Source organism: Neopelma chrysocephalum, unplaced genomic scaffold (genome assembly GCF_003984885.1).
Source record: "Neopelma chrysocephalum unplaced genomic scaffold, ASM398488v2 Primary Assembly neopelma1_63, whole genome shotgun sequence".
NCBI classification, from domain to species: Eukaryota; Metazoa; Chordata; class Aves; order Passeriformes; family Pipridae; genus Neopelma; species Neopelma chrysocephalum.
Window position 1 is genome coordinate 9,719,895 of NW_020897720.1, and position 23,747 is coordinate 9,743,641.

The 23,747-nt window shown below is 42.4% G+C and overlaps 1 protein-coding gene across 1 annotated transcript in view; it reads right to left on the reverse strand.

The window, feature by feature from the left end:
* GALNT10 (polypeptide N-acetylgalactosaminyltransferase 10) overlaps positions 1-23,323 on the reverse strand; it is a 77,765-nt gene extending 54,442 nt beyond the window's left edge. Inside the window, exon 1 of the mRNA XM_027682578.1 lies at positions 23,070-23,323. Within this exon, the coding sequence (XP_027538379.1) occupies positions 23,070-23,240 (171 nt within the window). The 5' untranslated portion in view covers positions 23,241-23,323. The remainder of the gene's footprint in view (positions 1-23,069) is intronic.
* Between the last annotated feature and the right edge of the window lie 424 nt (positions 23,324-23,747).

A 23,747-nucleotide genomic window follows, 5' to 3' on the forward strand; every position in this document is an offset into this window, starting at 1 on the left:
TACTCAACTTTGAATAATTTTATGCTATTAAGAGATGCACACTGAATATGGACTCAGATCACTTCATAATTCATGTCTAACAGGTACTAAAAGTCAGTCTTGATATTTCACAGCAAGTTGCCAACCAGAGTGGTCTTTCCACTGCATCTAAATTCACCATGCAGACAGAGCAATAAAATACTTCCACCCCTCCTCAAGATTTTACTTCTCTCAGTATCCCTTCACAGATTACTTCAACTAGACCTATTTTCCCATTCCTCATGTTATAAAATACTCTAGGGACCACACATGAAGTGAACTAGTCTTTTTTACTTCTAAGAACATCTCTTGAAACTTGAAGTAAGCAAAGAGACTTCAAGACTTAAGTGTCCATATGATGCTCCCAGATTAGGAAATATTTATGTATTTCCATAAATTTACCACTGTGCAAAGAGGCAAGACAAGTTCACCATCCCAAAAAGCATAAGCCAGAGCAGTTGGTTATTATGAATTATAAAAGTAAAAAGCTCAGATAAATGTCAATGTTTTAGTAATCCCATTTGGGACAGCTGCTCAGAAGAGCCTATGTAGGACTGGATTTTCACAAATTACATTAAAAGGAGGAAGGACCATAACACTTTCTGTAATGACGAGATGTCAATCTTGCCAAAAAGTAAAATATAAGATTCTTAATACGTGCAATTTAGTGGAATTATTTTCCAATTCTCATAACAAAACAAAATCAAGGCTGCTGTGTACTTTCAAGTAAAGCTAATCTTAGACTGAGAAATCCTGACACTTTTGTCCATGGTCTGAAGTAAATCCTTGCAACTTCTTTGAAGAGGTAAGTCTAACAGCCTTTTTGCTCTACACAGCTCAGCAAAAACAGTTTGCTGAATTACGCCACTATTCTGAACTCATCATCTTTGGAAGCAGAGCTCGGTTAACAGGCTTTTTTCTTGTCTCAAATTCAGCTCATCTCATGGACCTAGTTTACAGTTAAGTCCCCATCCAGGGCTGTACCAGCACAATGAAGGGGAAAGTAGGCTGGAAAATGGGGGCAAGATATCAAATCGCCTCTATTACTGAGACAACCCCTATCAAAGCCCTCCTGGTTACTGGATCGTTATTTGCCAGGCAGCAGAGCATATTCAGGCAATTAATTTACTATTCTTCCTGCCATCTCTACCACTTTCAAACTTAAATTCAAACTTTCATACTCCGTCAGACATGAATATGTATCAATCTCCACTTCCCCCTAACTTTCAGGCTTATCAAACCAAAGAGGTTAAAAACCTTCTAAAGCAGAAAGTTGCTTCTGTAAAAACAGAATGGAAACCTCAGTGCCAGCCCTAAAGGAATAAATAAATATTTACTAGTGGGTAGAAAATTCCACACATTTTTGACTGCTTAGTACACCTATTTTAACATCTCCAAACAGTTGAATCTAATTAGTTGTTGTAATTTAAACCACCTTCCCTGTATAAAAATTTAAACAGGCACTTGTTTTAGTTTCCAGAACTGCATCAAGCCCATGTCAACATTTTAATCTCAGTGACAGCCAAAGAGGATCCAAAATAAACAACAACTCCACAGTAACACCATTCTATTTAAGTAATCTTCTTTGAAAGCTTCAGGAAGATCACTGCATGACAAAAACAAAAAAACAACCCAAAACCAACCCAATGCTCATGTAGTTATAAAAGCCTTCATCACTTAATCCCCCATTCTCTGTAAGAACTCTTCTGACCTGCTGGAACAGTTTATATAGCAGCTCTCACTGCACTAAGCTAAATGCTTCATCCAAGAGGGGAAAGTATGCAGAAACTGTAGTACATGTAGTAGTGACATGGGAAAATCAAATACTTGAACCTCCAAAAATCCTTTAAATGCATTTTAAAAAAGCAGTAGTTGTTCTAAACAAACCAAGATATTCCACTTAGACCACAGGGACGAGAAACCACCCCAAATTCTTTCAAGTTAAATAGACGCCGACTTTCTGCTAGTTTCCATCAAAGGTAGGATCGTTTTCTTTTCCTTAAGATGATGCAAGCCAAAGTTCATTGCTTCTACAGATTTCAAAGTATTCAGATCAATCTTGTGAGTGCTGCACAAAAATACTGCGTGCTTTTGATTGATGTTTCAGAAAATGAACTCTGGCTTCTCTTTTAATCAGAAATGTGAGGACTTCAGGCTCCACACACACACACACCATAGAGAAGGGACCTCTGAGCATAAGTACATTGAGGCAGCTGCAGCCGAGGGGCACATAATATCTTTGAGATTTTTTTTTTCTGATGAAATCATGTCAAGAAACCAGAGCAAGCTCTAGAGATAGTGGAAACATCCTGGGTGACTGGGGAAAAGCAACTTCTTTGAGGCTCAGGGTGACAACCACTAAGAAAAGATTCATATTATGAACATCAACCTTCAATGTAAACTTTCTTAGTAATAATTTATAGGCCAAGAAAACATGTCCAACTAAACACATGCAACCAGCAGCTCTACAGAAACTCAGGAGCGTTCCTCCTCCCTGCCCAATATTTGATATATACATTTCCCAGAGTCACCAAACAACTGGCAAGTATCAAACCAAACCTTTGAATGTTTTATTTGTTACAGCACGTCGGTGCAAAGGCCCACTTTATGCTCCTGTACAAACAGAATCAAACACGAAAACTTCTCCTCTTTTTGCCAGGCATCAGTGAGAGCCTTTGTTCAGCTGCACAAGAATTCAGTGTAACCACTCCGTACTTAAAAATCAGCGTGCGGCGGCGAATGTCCGCCATCTCCGAGCAAGGAGAGATTTGCTGGGAGGATTATATCTAAGCAGTTTTAAACACTGGTGTGAAGTAGCAAAATCCAAATCATTAGACTTGCATTTGCTCAGCTCGGCTCCCCGCTGCAGGGCACTGTGCCACGGCCCTCCAAGCAAAGCCCGCGGGTCCCCGCTCCAGCGGTTACCCGTTGATGCTTGCCAGCCCTAATCCGCTCTTGGAATTGCTCCCCAGTGCCAGGCAGACCCTGGGGATTCCAATGAGCACAAGCTGGCTTAATATTTAAACCGGACCAAAGCTGGAGCAAGGCTCTTTAAGGGTAACACAGACGGGCAAGGAGATTCCCTTTGGTTACCCTGTGTGATACAAACTGGGTGCATCATTAACCTTTTATATATACAAAAATACCTTGTTCTGAAATGCCTTTTTACCAAAACAGTCCTCACACAAAAGAAGTTACTGATAAACGCTTCAGCAATCCCCATCTTCCTTTGAATCTCTATAAAGATTACTGGTAAAACTCCCAACAATTTCAAACTATTAGGACCACCATTAGTTGATGAACTGCTAACATACAAACAAGCCTGATCAGATGCAGAGCCTGTTTGGCACATCCCTGCCAAAAGGGGTATTTCCACTACCCAGTTTTGAGCCTGTCCCCTCAGGACACCTCCTTCCTCTCCTCCTGCATTGACTAGACTGAAAACTCACAGTGCTGCATACAGAATCAAATGTTAATGAGGTGTCTACAGCAAAGCACAAATATTTTCCCACTCTCTCTCAGGGTATGGAAAAATGAGTGAATGCAGTGATGAATAAAGCTGTCTGAATTTTGGAAGTCAAGGACATCTGATGCAACTCCCATGTCAATAATCACAGAGTCCCTCTCCCCCCGCCAAAGCCATACCTTTGACATGCAAGAAATATTTTGTATCCCATATATATGTGAAGATGTCCTTCAAAGGATTCAAAGCTATGCAGCAAAGACAAAAAGCACAAAAAAATCTCTACTTAAAACAATTTACTTTAATCCTTAAGGGAATAACTGAAATATCACAGAAGTTCCTGTAGCAAAGGGCCCTGCCGTGGTCTCTGATGCCCAAAACACAATGTTTCCACATGTTTTAAAACATACTTCAATTTTTTTCCCCCTTAATGCTGAATACACCTGTTACAAATTTCAGGTCAGTATTTAGTTATATGCTGAAGTACCTTTTCAAGTGTCCACCTTCCAGTATTATCAATAGAAGGCCAGTAAATAACACACCGTGCAAGACCATCTGTGGCAATATTTATTCCAGTCTCCACGTGTATCTTGACTAACATCTGTGCCTGTCTCACAAAAGAATGTTTTCAGCTAGCAAATCCCCCGAGAAAGACAAAGTAAATTTTCTTGACTCAGACACTGAACATTTAATTCCTAAAACTTTATTTTCAACATTTCCTCAGAATACAGTGCATGTAATATTTAGAGCTGCTGGCTTCCAGGAGACATTTGTCAGAGCCCATTTACAAGCGATAACATCTAAAACATCTGCAGCTGGTTATAATGCATCAGGAAAATAAAGTTGTCTGGCCTCAGCACCGTGCCAGTGTTTGAAGGGAAAAAAAAATATCAAAACCATATGTCTGCCCTTAGTTTAGTCTCAAGTGATCTATATTTTATAAGGTAACTTACCATTAATTTTTTAACTTCTATGAATTAAATTCTACTAATTGGACTTCTTGGGTTTTTACAAAAATGCTTTAAAAAACAACCCCTTAAAATTCCCGAAGTCCAGCTGGTTTTGATTGTACCAGTCAAACATCCATCATCTTTCTGGTAAGAGGAGTAAGCTCCAGAAGTTATCATAAAAGTGCCATGGTTAGAATACCTCCCTTGGCTTCTCCCCCAGAAATAAGTTTACTGCAATTGTTTTATCCAAGTTATCACTATTATGGGTGCACAAAATGACATTCCTTCCCAAGTAATTTACATTGTGGGTTTTAAATTTAAACTTCATCTCAAATAAATAGTGGCTTACTGCTTCAAACAAAGTGAACGAGAGCAGGGATTTTAAATCAGCCAGAAACTCAATTTTGACCCAGGTCTTCCATTCTCTCTGAATAAAAGCCATTCAAACAAGGTGATAGGATTTTCCTGCTCCAAGTGTTCTTAAGCTCCATAAATCAGGACAGATATGAGGCACACAAACACTGAGGCTGGAAAAGCAGAGCAACCTGTGTCACAGGTATAGCTGTGGCTTAGAGGGCTGTTCCCTTCAGGCAACACAACAGGGGCAAAGTTCCACCTCTGTGCACACAACCAGCCACTGCCAGGGCCCTCTGGAAAGCCTCTCCCTTCCTTTAGGGAGTCCTGCCATACAAGCCCTCAACTGCCACCAGTTCAACATGTTTTCCCTATCTTTGCATTAGCTCATTCCAAAGTGCTCATATTATAAAGCCTTCAGTGGCTTTGGCTTTAGAGACAACTCAAGCAAAATATTCTGGAAAAAACAACTATTTTAGCTGTTCCTGTGGCCCAAACAGGCATTCCTGAATGGAAAGGCTGAAGCCAACTGAAACAACTTGGGCTACAGGCAGGCAGACGTTCAACTCAAATAGGAAATGCTCAGCACAGCTTTGTGGCTTGTGAGCAGAGTTACCACGCCCCTAAGGACAGTCCACCAGACAGATCCAGAGCAAGAGCACTGGGAGAATGATGTACTGCAAATGGAAATCCTCTAACTTGTACTTCAGATTGCAGTGAAGTGGTCCAAAAGCTGTAAAACTTCCCCAACTGCATCTTCCCAGTAGATGTTGTTTTGTGGGTCAGAGATGTGATACTGCCTTGTCTTTTAAATGCAAGCAGCTCCAAAGTTCTCTTAACCTCTGCTGCTCTGGAGAAAGCACCTCTCACAAACCAGGCAAATCTGCAAAACACTTTAAGAACAGAGCAGGAACAAAGGAGCAAGTCTTGTGCTAAAACCTGACCTCTCTAGGTAAAATGTTTTACAAAGAAATTATCTAGTACAGTGATAGAAGAGGCTGAGCACAACATATTTTGTGTTCATACCTCCTGGGAAACTTAAGGGAGATAAACAGCCTTGTCAAACTTTGTTATCTTAGGAAAGAAAGGTTTTTCTCAGCCCCATGGATTAATGCACTCACTTATTGCCTTCACTGCTTAGCCTCTGATCTCAGTGCAAAGTTCCTAAGAACAGCCTCCCATCTTTCTTTCAGAACACAAAAGACATTTCAGGATTTGTCTTCAGCTTCTAAGTGCTCCACAGCCGTGTAGTTTCCCAGTAATGCTTTTGCTGAGTGACCCCTCAGCAGGCTTTCCCGTTACTCAACAGTAATTGCACAGCAAATATGGAGACAGTCACCCATTCCCACTGCAGAACCTTTAATAAGGACAGATAATTGCACAATCAGAAGATTGCACAGCAAATAGAAAACAATTAACATTTCACTTACTGTAAAAGATTTTGGGATAATGTACATGACAACAGTGCTCTCTATAACTACACATTAGTTTTCAGGCTGAGTTCTAATCTGACATGCTCTTCCAATTTCCGGTCAGAATGGGAGCATCAACTTGATCTGCTGCTCCACAGCTGCTTGTGGGTCCCAGCAGAAGCAACATAAACTGATGTGGTTCTGATTTTATTTTTTTTTAAACCTTTTGCAACTTTATAGAACTGAGCAGCAAAATGCCAAAGCCAACTGCAAGCTCGGAAAGACACCTGTGCTCTGACTTCATCTTGGAACCAGCAGCCAAGGTTTCCTAATGCTGGAGGAGTAAAGGGGAGACTGATTATCATCTTCCTGCAGTAGTTAACTGTGCTTGCCAGGAAAAGGTGACAACTGTACTGAAGCTTCTCCAAACTACCTGCAAAAGGCAAGGACGAACATAATCTATGCAGAACATGGGGAAGCAGAACCAGAGTTCCATTATGTACCTTTAAAGTTAAGAAATCTGCTTTACTGTTACAGAAATTCACTTCCCTCCAATACACAGCCTTTTCAGTTTGATACACAGAGTACACCTAGCTGCTGTGTGCCCTTAAAACCCTAAAGCCTAATTAAAAACCCACAACAACAGCACTCAATCCACGCACAAAATCTATCATGTGTGATCACACAGTATTTTAGAAACAGACAGATTCTGCAAAACAAAACAAAAGCCTGATGTCTGTCAGTCTATTGCCTTATGCAGCATTACCTAGTCTGACACACCCAGGAGTTTTGGAAGTGCCCTCCCAGGAACACTAGACATTTTTTCTACATTACTGCTAAAAGACCACCATTGCAAAATCCTAAAGAGTGACTTAATGCCAGTGTCAGTTCACATAAAGGCAAACTACTGTCAAAAAACCCTCAAAAAACTCATCTATTTATTTGAACTTATCTGTAACCCACAAGCAGCACAATATTACTTTGTAACCCATAACAGGAGTAGATCAACTTAAAAAAGAATGTACAGTCAGCTTTCACAGACTTCTAGAAAATGCCTGGAACATTTTAATAACTTAATTCTGACTTAAAGAAATCTTTAATTAAGACAGCATTTAGAAAGCATTTTCAGAACAATCTGGAATCCTGTGGAATGTGTTAAGGCCTCCAAGGAAGCCTGCTCTGGCTGAGCCGAGATCAGCCGTGACTTAGAGAGGGAAAGCAGCAGGCAGAAGTAACCAGCATCATCCAAACCTGAACACACAGTTTGCCTGCTGTGCCAGTGTTTGGCTCCAGGATCACCTGACATTCTTTTATCATGTTCATTTGAGGACTTTGCCCCATTTTTTACAAAATGATGGCATTACTCAAATCACAGTCATACAGGACTTGACTTACAAGAATTAACTGCTGCTTACTTTTGCACCAGCAAGCCACTGCTAATCCATGCTCCAGTAAAAAAGCCAGTGAATTAGGTCAAGGGAGCTTAAGTATTGCATAGCAGCTTCTATCCACAGCTCAGACAGCACCTTCTCACCCACGAGCAAGGAGCAGACAACATTAAGTCAAGTCCAGATGGCCAAAGGGTCTTTGTCTGGATACAAATGAACTTTCCTTTACTCTTTAGAGAAGGCTTAGGTCTTGAAATGCCTTATCAAGTACGTGCAGTTCTCAAGAGATTACTTTGAGGAGATTATATCCTGCTGGGGCGCTGTTTTGTAACTTCTTTCAACTATAACCTTTCCAAAGCACAGCCATTCTCCTTCTAGCAATAGAATTGATCATAGAAATAGATGGAGCAGCAAAAGCTACATCACAGACATCTTTCTCTTTCTGAAAGCTGCCCATCCAACCAATGCCACTGTTTCTAGATGATGCCTTACACTGCAAGATACCAAAACACCTCAATGTTTACAGTTTGTTATAGGCACACAAAAGTGTTCAAGTGACAATTTCTTTCAACCTCAAGCTGTAGACCAGGAGAGAAACCAGAGCTATTCTGACCCGTGAAAGCAAGAGAGGACACAACATCACCTCCAAGAGTATTGCTTTAGTGCAAGCACCTCCTGCATCAGCTGCTCCAGAACACGGTTCCCACTTTGGAGCTGGGTGGGAGCCTTGGAAGCACATACTCAATCCCACAGACCTGAAGCATCCACCTTTCTGACTCCATAACAAAAACTAAGGCCACTCAGGCAATTCTATTAACACAACTTAATTATTATGTCAAGCACTGTGTCAGATGCAAGGGATGCCAGCTGTCGAGTACTACAAACCCACCAGCCTTGCTAGAGCTAGTGCCAAGTGTTTTGCCCAATGCAGCCCACTCTGCCCGCTGGGTCTGGGATTAGGATGCTGCCTGAGGAGAGGATGAAGAAATGGACATTTCCAAATCCTTTCGGAAAGCTGTTCTGCAGCACTGTTTGATGCTTCCACCATTCTGGCTGCAGATCACAGGAATCTCTTCCACGCTCACTGTAGATTGCCCAAGCCATTCTGGAAGTAAGAAGGAAATTTTCATAACATAAACTAAAGGCAAGATTACTCTGAACCACAACAAACACTTAAGGAGCTTCAAGGTACCAGGTGATATCTTTGCAACTGCTGCCTCTCCTTCCATGCTTTTTCAAGTATTTCTTACGATTAAGATCTTTTGGAGGAGATTCATTGTTACACAAAGAGTTCAGCCCCATTAGGTACTAAGCAGAATTGCTAAAGTCAACATTAAATGCATAAGCCCAGACATGCAATTAAAATCTTGGATTACATTTCATTAAATTTTAAGAGTACTCCATAACCAATCAGCTTTCAGAGTGTTCTCTGTCAAACAACCTCCTCTTCTGAGGAGCCGCTGAGAGTTTTTAGAGGCTTTAGAAGCTTTTCACCCTCTGATTCAAATGAGATCCAGGTGCATGAACTGATCTCCTCTTTATTTAATTCCTGACCCTCCTTGCTGGCTGGACACAGCACAGATTTGCACATACACTGAATGGTGATGCTGTTACACGTTGCTCTCGTTTAGGAATCCTAACTGCATAACCCAGCTGCTCTGAGCACATGTCCAAGCTCATTCATGTTAACCTGACAGAGTTTATAAATAGGATGTAAGGAAATTTCCTTTGGTGTTCTTTTCCCCCTCCTGAACAGAGATCAGTGGAGCTGATGAACAAGTCCACCTTAGTGCATCACAACACTTCACAAGCAAGAGCATCGGCTTTCAACACCCTTCCATCAGAAGAGAAGGAATGAACATCACACCTCACTGCTGATCTTCCAGTCAGAGCCATTGCCTTTCCACAAACAGCAGCCTTTCAAAGAGCCACTTCTACACATATTTCTTCTAAAAAAGCCAGTCTATATCTGCAGATACAGCCAAATCCCTTGTGAATCCATTAAAAATGGATCCAACTTCCATGAGCTTGAAAACATTTTGCTGAAGACATCCTGTTATTGTGAAGCTGTGACTCCCAAGTGAGGTAACCTTGTGCTCCTCTTAAATGTTTAGACCTTTAACAGTTGAAAAGGAAACAAAAAGATTGACTATAATCAAGGTTTCAAAGTCAGATCCTTTCACAGCTCTGACAAACTAAGGAGGAGAAAACTGGATCCAGAAATCTCATGCCTGAGCCATCAGATTCAAGTATGAAGCAATTACAGAACTGAGACACCACACACCAGACTGAAAACACCCAAGGTGTTTAAACACTAGATTCAGTCACCAGTGAAAATCCAGCTGTCCCCTTCAGAAATCCATGCAGTACTTATGACACAGTACAAAATCAAATTACTGCACCGCTGAGAAGCTCTTTTTTCTGGTACAAGTACCAGAAAACGAACAAATTTTTAAGGCATTTTTTACAGAGCAACTTTAGGGATGGAAAATAAATATAATACTTTCAGATGTTGTTACTTTATGGGAAGCAGTCTGCCTTTGGTTGTTTTACTTTCTCCTTGCAGATTCCTGACTAAGCCTCCTGTGTGCTATAGAAATACAAATCAAACCTCATGAACCCATCATTTTTCCATGAAGGGCCCAAAGAATTTAATTCTGTTTTTCTAATTATATCAAGAGTTACTCAAAAGCAAGAACTTTGCAGGGTAGCAAAAAACAGAGCTAAAATAGATTTAAAAACCCTTAAATGTGAGGGGGAATTCTACACAAATAAATAGTATAAGGCAGGTAAGTTATAGGTGTAATGAACTCAAGACAATTATTTTATAACTTAGATTTAATTGGCTATAACTTGGCTTCTTGCATTATATTTCAAAATATTAATAGCCAAATGTCTACTTTACAAAAAGTAGCAGTCTAATTTTGATACTGGCTGGGTAATTCTATGCAGCAGTCTAATGCACCCTTTTTCTAGTTTTCAGAGATTCTCTAACCTCTTGTGACTTCCCTTAATCCAAGTTGTATTGAGCTGCTTTGACAAAAAGATTTCAGAGAGGAAAACCAGCAGTTTTCATAAACAAATACTGGCAACGTTCAAATATAGGCATCAACTGTGACAAAGGGAACAGGGCATTTTCATTTTGCTCCCATTTATATCGAATAGAAAAAATTTCTGAGTAATCCAACATAAGTGACAAGATACAAAGAACAGGATAAGGCGGGAGAACATTTTTCACAGCACTGGCGTGATGACTACACCTACGAGGTCAAGGGCTAAATATACAAGAAACTTCAATATTGCCATGCTATGCAACTCTCAGATCAACTTTCAGCCTTGCAATTCCCACAGTGGGGTCTGTGTCCACGAGTAAAGTGTGTGGGCACCTTCAGGATCACATTCAAAACAACTGGGAACAACAGGCTTTTGACCTGATTTCTCCTGGTCTTGGGTACATGCCTCATGTGCAACGTGGCCTCTGTATTGGACATGAATCACTCATACCTGTTTGCACGCTTTCATGCCTGAGCAGTTCCTCTCAAACACAGAGCAGGGAAGTAAATAACACACTTCTCTGTTATTTTCCATGGTCAGAGCATGGAGGCAAAGTCAACTGAGGGCTGCACCTACTCCACTGCAGCCCTTGAGTAAAAGCCATCAATGATCCCTGAGGAAGAGCAGCAGGGCACCATCCTCCTCCTCTCCCCTGCGCCTCAGGGCTTCAAATGCAAGTACCCAGAGTCCCACATGGCTCGTGCAGAACTCGAGGCTGAGAGCTGTGCTCTGACCTAAGTGTCCTTCCCAAGGGGTTCTTGATGCCAAGGATGGCTGCTGGGCTTCTGGGGGGAGAAGGAGGTGGCAAGAGCTATCCAGAAGAAAAACGTGAGCGCACACCCCAGGGGCTTGACTGACAAGAACTCTGGACCCACGATGTCAAGTCTGGAGCAAATCAGCTGATTCCTGAGGATCCTTCTCTGCCTCAGCCCTTCAGTCCACTTAGGCTCAAATTCACAAAAAGTTGGGTCCCAATGTCTCTCATTTCCTGGGGTTTTCTAGTTCACCCTGAGCACATGAATACCTACATTACATAAACAGTCACAGATTCAAAGGGACAATAATTTTCTAAATGAAGAAGAAATTAAGGGAAACACACAGAGAAAAGCACCAGTTGTTCTCTCAGTTAAACCTTAACTGATTTGGAAGACAGCACGTCGGCTATTTACAGATAACCCTAAAAATAACTATTTTCCATTGCTACCCTAAAACTGATCCACAAACCTCTACATTTCTCATGTTCTGTCCATTCAGCTTTTTCCTCACACAACCATATTTCTTCCACTTCATCCTGCAGCACTGGTCCCACTAATCACTGACATATGCTCCAGCACAGAGCATTTCCTCTGGCATGCTTTAAAAAGAAGCACTGTCACCAGAGCAATATAAGTGCTGGCAAATATGGTCTGTCAGGTTTTGTTTTCAAGGACTATAAAAATAGACTTCACTGCATTAGGCTGGAAAACTCATACCCTCTAGAAATAATTTTTAAAACAAGTTTTCACATGACTTGTTATTGTTTTCAAATATCCAGAGAGAAAATCTGTACTTTTCTATTTAATTTCACATTTTTTGGGTTAAGCCAATATTTGAGTTCTTTTATATGACTGACAATTCCCAGCTAATCTATCAGCAATGCCAGTGCTCTCTGCTCACGTACATCAATTCCCAGATTCTCAGATGCAGTTCTACCATGAGCAGCCTCTTATTATAAAAATATCAGCACTTGAAAAACCACAAGACATCACTTGTTTCCAGAGCTTAGGCCTTTCACTCATGATGACCATAAACCTGACCAGTTTATGCTGATAACAGTTTTGTCCAAAATGCATGAAAAAGGATCTTGGCACAGATAGAGGTTCAAGACGTTTTCCTGTTACTTTGTAATTGCTTTGCCAAGGACTCTTTTTCTGTAATCAGCAGGCCCAAGTTCCTATTTGCAGGAAATAGGATGAATGAAAACTTGTTATCTTTTATACACAGATACTCTGCAGCAAACAAAATCAAGGACAACACAAGTAGGACCTTCACACACTGCAGATAAGACTTTTCCAATCTTCCACATCCCCATTAGCAGAGCCCACAACCCACGTTTGAAGATCAGAAACAATCTGGGGCAGAAGGGGTAAAGAACCACATTTCTAAAAATCAGCAGCAACAGCAGCAAATTGGCAACAATGATTATGTGGATAGTTCTCTGGTCTTCGTGCATACAACCAGATACAGTTCAGCCAGTTTCTGCATCAAAATCCCAGGTCTTCCAATACTTTGCAGATATTTTTGCAGTTTACTTCCATGCCCTCAGTATCAAACAAACTAAATAATGTTGAGAAGTATCATTCCAAACACTTTAATTGTACCAATATGACTTCTTTACTGCTGTGAATAAGACCTGTGAGCAGATGCTGGTTTTCTGAAGGGAGATTTTTCTTTCCAAGCTAAATTAGTACCTTGAAACAGTTTCCAAAACAGCCGAACACACATAAAAAATAGGCAGCATGCAGCAGCAAAACATCAACAGGAGTTTCAGATATTTCTAACACAGTAAGCCACGGCCTGAGAATCAAAGGGAAGTGGCAGTCCAGAGTGTATTTGGTGGATCAGCAAAACCAACATAAGCAGGAGTGGAAAAAAAAGAATTACCCCTTATTACTTGGCTATCACACACGAAACACTGGCAACAGGCCACCTGGAAGATAAATGAGAAGACAGAAGATAATCACAGGGTTCACTTCTTTTTGAGATCCTGAATAAGCCTGTTACATAGTGGCTAACATGAAGTGACAGTCAGGCTAAATTTAAGTGACCTTCTGTAATGTTACACAAAATAACTTAGATGCCTAACAGAAGCCCTTTACAACATCATTATGTCTGTATTTATCTAGTTTTAGGGGTTCTGATTTTCTTTAGTGAGGGAATATATTTTGCTTGTACTTATCTGAGCTGCAAGTACAGTCTCTAAAGAGAGCCACTTCCAAGGAAGCAGAGTTAAGATTAAAGTCAGTCTGAGCACAAATGAAGGAGCTGCTCACTCTTTTAAAAATAATAAAAAAACTCCAAAAACCAAAAAAATCTTATGGGATGCCAGTCTTGGTAACGTGGTTATTTTTATATCATACCCTAGATCAAAGTCAACTAAGACTCTTATTTTTCAAAGGACATCACACTCTAAGTCATCTTTGAAAACTTTGCTCTAAATATTAAGAACACTCAAACTCTGTTTCACCTGTTTTATTTATTAAGAAACAGCTCATGCTTACTAGTCCCTGTGAACATTTCTTCTTTGGACTTCATCTGAAGGCTGAGAAATGTTAGGGAAGCTCAAGAAAGGAAAAAAACTACCTCTTTGCCATCATGGAGAAAAACTATCTCCCTAGTGTTATGAACTAGCTAAAAGTAATCTCCCAAATGGATCTGAACACAAGTAAAGGTAACTTATACAAAGACAAGCTTATGTGATCTTCCACTGGAAAAAAACAAGACTGGCTACTAGAGGTTTTAAATGTTAAATCTTCTGAATAATCATAAGCAAAGATGGAGAACAAGATGACTTTCCTTTGAAAAGTCACCTTAGCTTGCACACATAACTGCAAGCAAAGGATTTCAAGGCTTTAGAGATCAAGCAGAGCAGAACTTTTCATAGCAACCTAATCTTGTAAAAATCGTCGTTCAAGAGGGCAAAAGCAAAGCAGCTCTGCACGGAGGAGGAACAGCTGACAGAGCATCCAGATCTGGTAAAGCCCCAAAACATCACGAGACTTTGACTAACAAAGAAAAAATGCCAATCTAATCAGATTTTTTGGAATGGGAAAGTATACAAACAAGAAAGAGCATGCATCCAGAAAGTTCTTGCAGGAGACAGACTGATTTACTGTTATTCTGTGAAAAAGATTCTGTGAATCTTTTATTTTTATGATCAAATAGCTCTCCAGCAGGAAGACAGTTCATTTATAGGCATCCTAAATAAAGACACTAGTTCAAATATTTGTTTGAAATTTAACCCCTTTGCTGGTCACTATTTCAGTAAATAGCGCAGTTTCTGTGTATTTTAAAAAGTATTCTGAAATGCCTTTGGGAAGTTTCACTTCAGCAGTTGCCTTGTGATCTGCAACCACACAGAACAGGACAAGGTCTGTCTTTGAAAGCTACATCAGGGAAACATGTCAGGTCACTCACTGCTACATCAGCTACACGTGACAAACACATGAGAAATACACATCAGTGTTGAGGGATAAGGCTTTGAAGAGAAATTAGTTATGTCCCTGCAGAAGCAATGCTCAGCTTAGCAGGGAAGGATGCCAGCATTCATTGTCTTGAGAGACAGTTTTTAGAAGTTGCTTTCTGCTAATCGCAAAGAGAAAAGTATTAAAGCTGAAAAATTAATAAGAAGTCACAACTGGAAGACAGTCAACTTATTTGGTGACATTAGAAGTGACTTTCTCCACCAGACTGGGCAGCACTACACAGTCAAGCCTTTGCTGCCTTCAACCTCCTTCCCTTCCTTTGCTTTCTATTTCTGGCCAAGGGAAGAACCATAATATCCACAGGAGTGACATGAATTTGCTTAAAACAGGGTTTCCATTTTAAACCCTCAGGTTTTCTGAATGTACTCATGAGGGACACTACTCACAATAGCTGGCAGCCTGTGTTTCCAAGAAAATGACAGGCAGACTGCATAAAACCTTTTTATTCTTGTGAACTACAGATGATATGCCATTAATGGTCATCAGCCTTAGAAAGATAAGTTACCAAAGCAGGAAGGTATGAAGAAGTATCAGAGGAAACTCCATGAGAGGGATAGTGGAGACTTTAGTTGTAATAAAATCAACAACTTTTCTAATGAAGCAAGTTTCTTCCTTGGATATTGGCAAGACCAGAGCACCACTTTACTCCACTGTAACTGTGGTTAAAAAGCCTTAATTATAGATATATGCTCTAGAGAGCTCTCTTATAACCTAGAGCTAAGATTAGAGAAAATGAAGGAACTGTAAAAGGGCAGAGAAGAGACCTAATTATTTAGAAAGAAAAGCAAATTTAAGGACCAAGAAATGGTAGACCTCCCCTCTTTGAAGCTGCAATTTAAAGCTTTATCAAGTTTATGAACAATAAGGAGATATGTCAAGTGACCCATTTCTTATATTTTAGGAGGTGCACAGGACTTTGGATGTAGATCTGCCAGCAGATCTCAGACACAGTAGAAGTTACACTTCTGCCCAGGCATTTGAAAAGGAGGGCTGTCTGGCAACTCATTGTGCTATGTATTGATTTACTGATCTGTAGCTTTCTCCAATCATTTGCCAGACCCTCTAAATCTAACAAAAGAGGCACAGTCTGACAAGTCAGCCATAATTTGATATCCAGTACTACTTATATTCTTAACAAAGCTGCGTAGATAAACACTCCATTCCTTGTTAGCTATCCATCATCTAGCCAGGGTAACACAAATGCAGGAAATACCACCATGAGTGTGGGTTACACTGATAGCAAAGATATCATTGCCACTGACAGGTCAGGCTTCATGTTGAATAAAGCAGGACCAGTAGCACTTATTTGCTCCCTGGGTTGTAAGAAGTCATGACAACAGGCCAAATCGGAAGGTAAAACCACAGACTCAACACAGACTTAAACAAATAACAGAGAATATGAAGGTTTTTTTCAGTACCAACAAGACAAAAGGCAGTCCGAAAGCAGAATATAAAAAAAACAAAATTAGAAAGTGGGGGCTACTATCTCTGGATTTGGAAATTAAGCATCACACTGTTACATTCTTGAAAGTGACTCAGGCACCAGGACTTATTCAGGAATCTGTGAAACCTGATAAACAGATTCACACATAGGTTCACGCTATCCCTTAACTGCTAAAAATCTCCACCAACAGCTACTGGTTTTGCACACGATCTGGGACCTGAAGGCAAGTCAGAATGTCTTTTTATAGCAGAGGAATCCCAGGCCAAGCTGTATCCAGAAGGAATATGTGAGTGGCTAAACTGCACTAGGACTGACTGAAATCATTCTGTCCAGGGATGATAGCTCAAGTTAAGACAAAGTGCAAATATAGGGTAGGAAAGACTATTCCCGATTTGATTCCAGAATAGGAAGAGATAGATACAAAATTAACAGAAAGTAACTATTCAGCTTTAACCCAATCTACCTCAGTCTGACTAAAGTAAATTAATGACTCTTCAAATAATAATTAATATCTGCTTCCCACCGCAGTATATCCCACCAGAACAGCCAGCTGTTGATCCATTCAGCCATGGAAAAATTTCTTTCTAGTTTTCTAGAAAAGCTGATCCAGAAGACAATGTACACACAGACTCAGGCCACTTGATCTGAGTGGACCTATTACTATCAAAAGATTTCATTTGCACAAAGTGACTGCAGCCACGTCTCTCCCAGTGTGTTCACAGGATCGTGCATTATTCATGCTACTGTTGAACAAAAGCACCGCTAACTCGGGTTACTCTGCAGAGTTAACAGGATGGAAACATGAAGCATGATGGACACTAGAGAAAGAGAGTGTCCTCTGATGGCAAATATCACAGCAGCTTTGTTTACACGAGCATTTACACTGCACTGAAGTACCATGAGGCAGCACAGTGCACTCCAGTAGAGGTGCACTCCATAAAAGCCTACCAGCGACAGCTCCACTAAAATCCACAGGATAACAAGCTTGCAGGTTGAAACACCTGCTTTCATAGGGAATCAAAACAAATTTCTGCAGCATATTTTTTTTTCTAGTGATATTTCAAGCACACAGTGCAATCCCTTCTACCAACTCCTAATGCACCCCACCAGCTCTGTACTTCCCAGACGGAGGCTGAAGGCTGCCTGCCTGTGCCACCTGGTACAGGAAAAGGTTGCACAGAAACAGAAACAGGAGCAGAGAGCACCTGGATACAATTTCCTCAATGTTTGAGTTAGACAGGATCTGTTCTTACCCCGTGTAAGTGAGGTTACAGTTGGCTCCACAAAGGAGCAAATACAGAGCGAGAAGAAGGTAAACTGCAGTTCATCTTTTTGTAGTGATGCCTGTAACTGTACTCAAACAGGGAGGAGAAGATGACACTACATAACTAAAAGTCTAGTTGATAGCATTTTTCTGCCTAATTTCACCAACACTCATCAGGGTGGTTATAAACTTCCTGTTAGTTTTGCAGTCCTCTCAGTCAAATGCATGGCAGTTATCTGGCAGGAAATTTACAACTCTAGTTGCTCTTAAATCCTGCTGTCTCTCACAATTTGATTCATATTCATACAGGAAAAACACACAGCTCTGGAGATCACCACATGATTTTCACTAGCGACCTAAAGTGTAGTCCAGATGCCAGGAGCCAAAAAGTTTCGCTGCAGAAAACTTCCTTCTATGAAGAGAGGTCACCATTGTAGTGATTAAGAATTGCATGTAGAACATGTTTGAATGGTGAAACTGAACCACTTTTCCAACAACAGGACCTGCTCCATAATAAGGAATACCAAGTATAATAAACCTTTTATTTTCACACAGCATAGGAGACCTACAAGAGAGCCCATTTGTTCATTCAGGTCTGTGTTGCCATTACAGAAGATCACCACACTGAGACCTTGAGTGAAGGCCACTGAAAGCTCCAGTTTCTTAATAAACACTTTTTCCAAATTTTACTTTGCACTTTACAGCTTTGAGATGGTTTAGACACTTCACATTCACTTCAGCTCACTTTGCCAATCAAGAGTACAGGCCATACTTCTCCAGTTCAGGACACCCTGCTTGTTTCACAAGTGCACTGAAGTGATCAACTGCAGACTAGCCCACGCTGGGAATCAGTCACTCTTAAATTAACAGGCTTGTTCAGCTCTAGCACTTGCACTTCAGTCCTTAGATGCAGATTGTTTTACACCATACTTAGAAAATAAGCTTTTCAAAGTTTTCCTTTACATGAGCTGATGAGTGACTGGCAAACACAACTGCCAACATGGCAATCTCCAAGAGGTCTGTGAGGAGCCAAGCCCCAGACAGGAGCAGCAGGAAGGTCTAGGACATGACCAGTCTAATTGACAAAGGAATCTGCCTATGACATACAGGGACCTGGTTGTTCTATTTACCTCTGGCTGGCAGAGAGCAGAAAGGTTTTCCTCTCACTTTTTCCTTCTCCTCCCTCCACAGCCTTGGCAGCACAGAATCTGTTGTTTAACAGACATCCTCTTCCTTATCAGCTTTGGCCAACAACAACATGACGCTGACAAACCCTGACAACTTCACAGCTGCCCCCGGGGTCAGAACAGCAAAGCCCATCATCTTCCTCTGCTGAGGAGGCCACGAGCAGCAGCATCACTCCCCACTCAGCTCATCACTAGGACTACATTTTCATCAATAGTGGCTGGAAACTTTAAGCTCAATTGCACTAAAGCCAAAGTTTATGACCCCAAACTCTCCAAAAGGAGCATTCTCACAAACCCTTTTTCACAGGTTTGCAGTTGGTTTCTCATTCCCAAGGAAGCAGCAGGCAGGAGCACCCCACTTCACTCCAGCCTGCTGGCAGCAGAGGGCACCACACAATCACCGATGTGATTTATACACTTCCATCATGCTCCTGAGTTAATTTATAGAGCACAAATTACTGCTACAACAAGCTACAGGGCGACTCCATAAAGCATTCATCATATCAGATAAAAACGCACTGCCACGAAAGGCAGCTAATTTGCTACAGTGCTTTCAGCCAGCAATTCAAAGAAAAATGTTCAAGCTTAGTATCTCTCCGAGTTCAAATGCCACATTCCCAGAACAGCAGGTATCACATAGAGTGAGGATCTCCAGCCTGACCACAGAGGTGCAGAGCAGCATCTCTGCAGAGCATCAGAAGTCATGTAAATACTTGCATTAGCCCGAACATCAACCACCAGCCCACAACCCAACTCGTCTGTTGTTTCTCTACTGCAACACTCCACACACATCAATTAAACATTTTGGCTGAGGATGCTCAGCAGTCTCTGAGGCAGACAGCAGAGATCCAAGAGACAAAAGGAATAGCTGCATCTCTTTTGCTGCTTCTTCCTACCCCCACACCTACAGATCATATGTTTTTACTTATTGAATACTTGTTAAAAAAAGAAAAAGATGAAACGACAAAAAAGTCAATCTGCATTCCATGAGCACACCGATACACTCATAGTGGTGAGCAAACAGTGCAGTCGTGAAGTCTAAGGAGCTTCTAAGCTGTCAGCAAAACACTTCAGTACCATGTTACCACCATCCACATTTAAAGCCAAACCTGTTACATGCGCCATGAAAAAAGGACTTCCCAGATCATCTCATTTGCTGAGTGACTGTACATAGTGACAGAGGCCACTTCTGAGCCCACAGCTGTACTGAGGATTCACTCAGTGCATTAGCTTTTCTAAAGAGATCTGCAGGATGACCTTGAGGCCAAGACCTTCATGCCTTAAGGCCATCCCTTCTCTGCAGAGCAAAAAGGGCCCCACAGAGCTGCAAAAGAACAAACCCGGAGGCAGAAGGAAAGAGCACAGGCCTCACCCTCCTTATTAAAGCAATACACTATTTTCAACCACCATAATGTTTCCTCTGAACACGTAAATACAGAAGCAATTAGCTGTCTAGGCACTTCCACAGAAACCATTTAGAATAATCTTCCCTAGAATATATTTACATGGTTTCTGATAGCTTAATTTTCTGACACGTTTGTTATAGGCACTAGAAATATTAAATAAAGCAAAATCACCTATAGTGATATATTACTATTCTGAAGGTAGGATGCAGCACAGATAGACAACAAGAACTCCTAGCTGGTTTCAAACTTCAGAATTTTAGCATCACAACTCACTCTTCTAGGAATTGCTTTATAGCTTTAATTCAGCTGTTTCTTAAAACCTTTTCCCCCCTTTGCTGTTACTCTGAAAGATAAAACTACTGACTGAAACAGCAGACACCATTTAAAGAGAAAGAATGAGCCTGGACAGAGATTTCATTGAGAAGCTCAGTTCTGCAGTACATAGGAAATGTCCTCAATTCAAAGATTAGGCTTCACAAAAAGGCAAATTAAAGCCAGAAACAGAAGAAAATCTTTTCTGACTGCTATGAATATAATTTTTTATTATTATTGCCTCCTCTGATCTGGAGTTTTTTTATTAAGAAGCCAGTTCTTCTGAACGGCTACAGGAACAGGCAGACAAACAGCATATTCATTTACAAGCTGGAAGTTGATTAGTGAGTACAAAACCCATGAATGCTTGTCAGGACCAAGAAAGAGAGGCTGGAATCATTGAATGTGAGGATGCCCAAAAAACTCTCTGCAGTCAGCTGGCAGATACATCTATGACTACAGTAAAACAAACCCACACAACTAAACAAAAAAAAACAAAATCACATTTAGTTTGTTTTTATTCTGCTTCATTTGAAATTATTTTTACCAAGACAGCCCATTGTCCTTTAGGGTATGTTTTCCCTTGCTCAATGTAACAAAAGCTATCATTTCAGGGCCAAATCCTTCAAAAAAACAGGCACATGAAACAAGTATATCTTCACTCGCAGACCCCCTGGAGCTCATAACTCCACGTTAATTAGACTGGAAGATGAAGCCTTCAGCCTAAAACCCAGCAACTCTGATTTACACAAGTGCAGAGAGGTTTTATTGCAAATTTTCCTGCTGTACAGGCATTTCCCGCCCAGCTCAACACACCATCAAAACAAAAGCAGATCTCAATTCACTGACAGCTGCCACACTTTAAAGAGACATAGAAAAATGGAGTCGACATTGTGTGCAACATGGGCAGCACAGGATGTCTAAATACCGAGAGCACTGCACAGACACGGGAATCAGCAGGGAGGCACTGCCTGGCTTACAGCTACCCAGAGCCCACAGCACAAGGACAATTTTGGAAGACCAAAAATATTAAAAGTCAGCTTGTCACTTTGAAGCCTCCTAAGAATAATCACCAACTTTCTCCTCATTACCTCTGGAGGACACATGATTTTACAAAGGTCTTTCATTTCGCCAGAACATCACACCACGTGAAGCCATGTATCAGGACCACAGGGCTTGATTTTTACCAGTCAGGCAAAATAGATTCCCTGCATCTCATAGAAATACAAGCATAAAGCAGTAACATTAGGAACACCAGGCATTAAATGACCACTGTGTATGTCAAAGGGACTTCTGTGCAGGTCTGAGGATTCGCTACAGGTTTATGTTTTATGGCAGGCAACAGCTGAACCCTTTCCCTACCAGTATGGGACATTACAAAGCTATAAGCATGGTTACATCCAGACTTGCACTAAATGCTTGAATTTGAAAAAGCATTCCTCGTGGGGAAAAAAAAGCTCAGTCCCATTTTGACTACAGCTCTTAGAGAGCGTTCTCTCCCCCATAGCAGAAATTGTCACAGCAGGTTTCTCCACCTTTACGGTGCAGTTATAGCAGCAAGTCTCCAAGGAGGGAGAGATTTAGACAACTAAGAGTTTTAAGTGGTTTTGAACAAGCAAAGCCTTGGAGAGTGACAGCTGAACTGATAGTTACACACTGACAATTCAAGCTTTCAAGTCCCAATCATTCTTAATGATACAAAGCCAAACCCAGAAGGGGACAAAGCAATTACAGAGCCAAAAGTAAGTGCAGCTAAATGGAGCTTCCAAATGTCTAATTTGGGTGATCCAGCCTTCCTGACTCACACACTGTGCAGAAAGGTTTGGCTGTGAAATTTACTACTACACCAGTGTGACAAGAAAAGAATGCAGTCATATGTTACAACATCCTCAGGCCACGTATCCAGCAGGCATCCTCTGCCTCTAAGGAAGAGTTATCCGCTTCTCTTTTCCCAAAGGAGAATCACTCTACGGACATAATCTTCAAGCTCCACCTGGTACTTTCTGCTAGCCCTCGCCCTAAGCTCTGCTGTAACAGGTAACAGGTGATGTTTGCTCTCCACACCTTTCCAAGGCAGGTGAAGAGACGTGGCAGCGAGGCACACCCTTGGAAGGTGGAATTGCTGTCCTTTCCTATGCAAGGATGGGAGAAACTCCCCTTCCTTACTCCTTGGCGCAAGAAGCAAAGACCTTGCATTACCAAGGTCCCTTACCGAGCTCAGCCAAAAAAAAAAAAAAAAAGAAAAGGCAAGCAGGCAAGCAGAGCCTCCCGTCCCCGCAAGAAAGTACTTGCGCTCCCCGTCCAACCCAAGCACAGGATGGAGAAAACAGCTCAGGATACACAAAACAGCTCCTTCCTTGAGAACACAGCAACCCATCACCGCTCCCCTCCCTCGCCCCCTCCTCTTTGGGGGCGGCCGTCGCTCCTCGCCCCCCATCCCTGCCGAGATGACCGGGAGGGACGCGCCCAGCCCCGCGCACCGCCCGAGCGATGGAGCCCCCCCGGACCCGCACCCAGCGGCTCCCCCCCCGCACAGCCGGGGCCGCTCCAACCGCCCCATCGCCGCCACTCACCGGCGCCTCGCCCGCCGCTGCCCCCGCGGCGGCCGCCCCGTCCCCGCCGGCCGCGCCGCCCTCCAGCTGCCGCTCGCGGTACAGGGACCACAGCCCCACGTTGGGCAAGAACACCAGGGCGGCCAGCGCCAGCCCCACCGCCTGCAGCAGCCGCTTCTGCTTCCGCCGCATCGGGGCGGCCGCCGGGAGCGGGGCGAGGAGCGGGACGGGGATGGGCAGGAGGGAGCGGTGCCGCCGCCCCCGCCGCGCTCCCGGAGCGCAACTTTCGCCCGCGCTCGGCGGCGGCGCCGGGCGGCAACTCCGGCACTTCCGCTCCGCGCGCGGGGGGCGGGGCCTCGTGGGCACCGCCCCCTGCAGGCCCCGCCCACCACCGGAGAGGCCCCGCCCCCGTCCCCCGCTAATGACCTTCTACTAATGACCCCCCGCTAATGACCCCCTGCTAATGACTCTCCCTTAATGGCTCCCTGAGGAAGTCGCTCCGAGGGTGTCCGCGGCTCGGCGGGTTCCTGGGTGGGCGCCGCTGTAGTGCGGTCCGAAGACGCCGTCGGGGGAGTCGCGGTGGGAAATTGGCTTAAAAGCCCTTAAAAAGGGGTTAAATGGGGCCCCGGGGCTTGCGGGCGGGTAGAGAAGCCCGAAGGACGCTCGCCAGAGGGGTGCCTGTGTTTTCTAAAGGGCTGT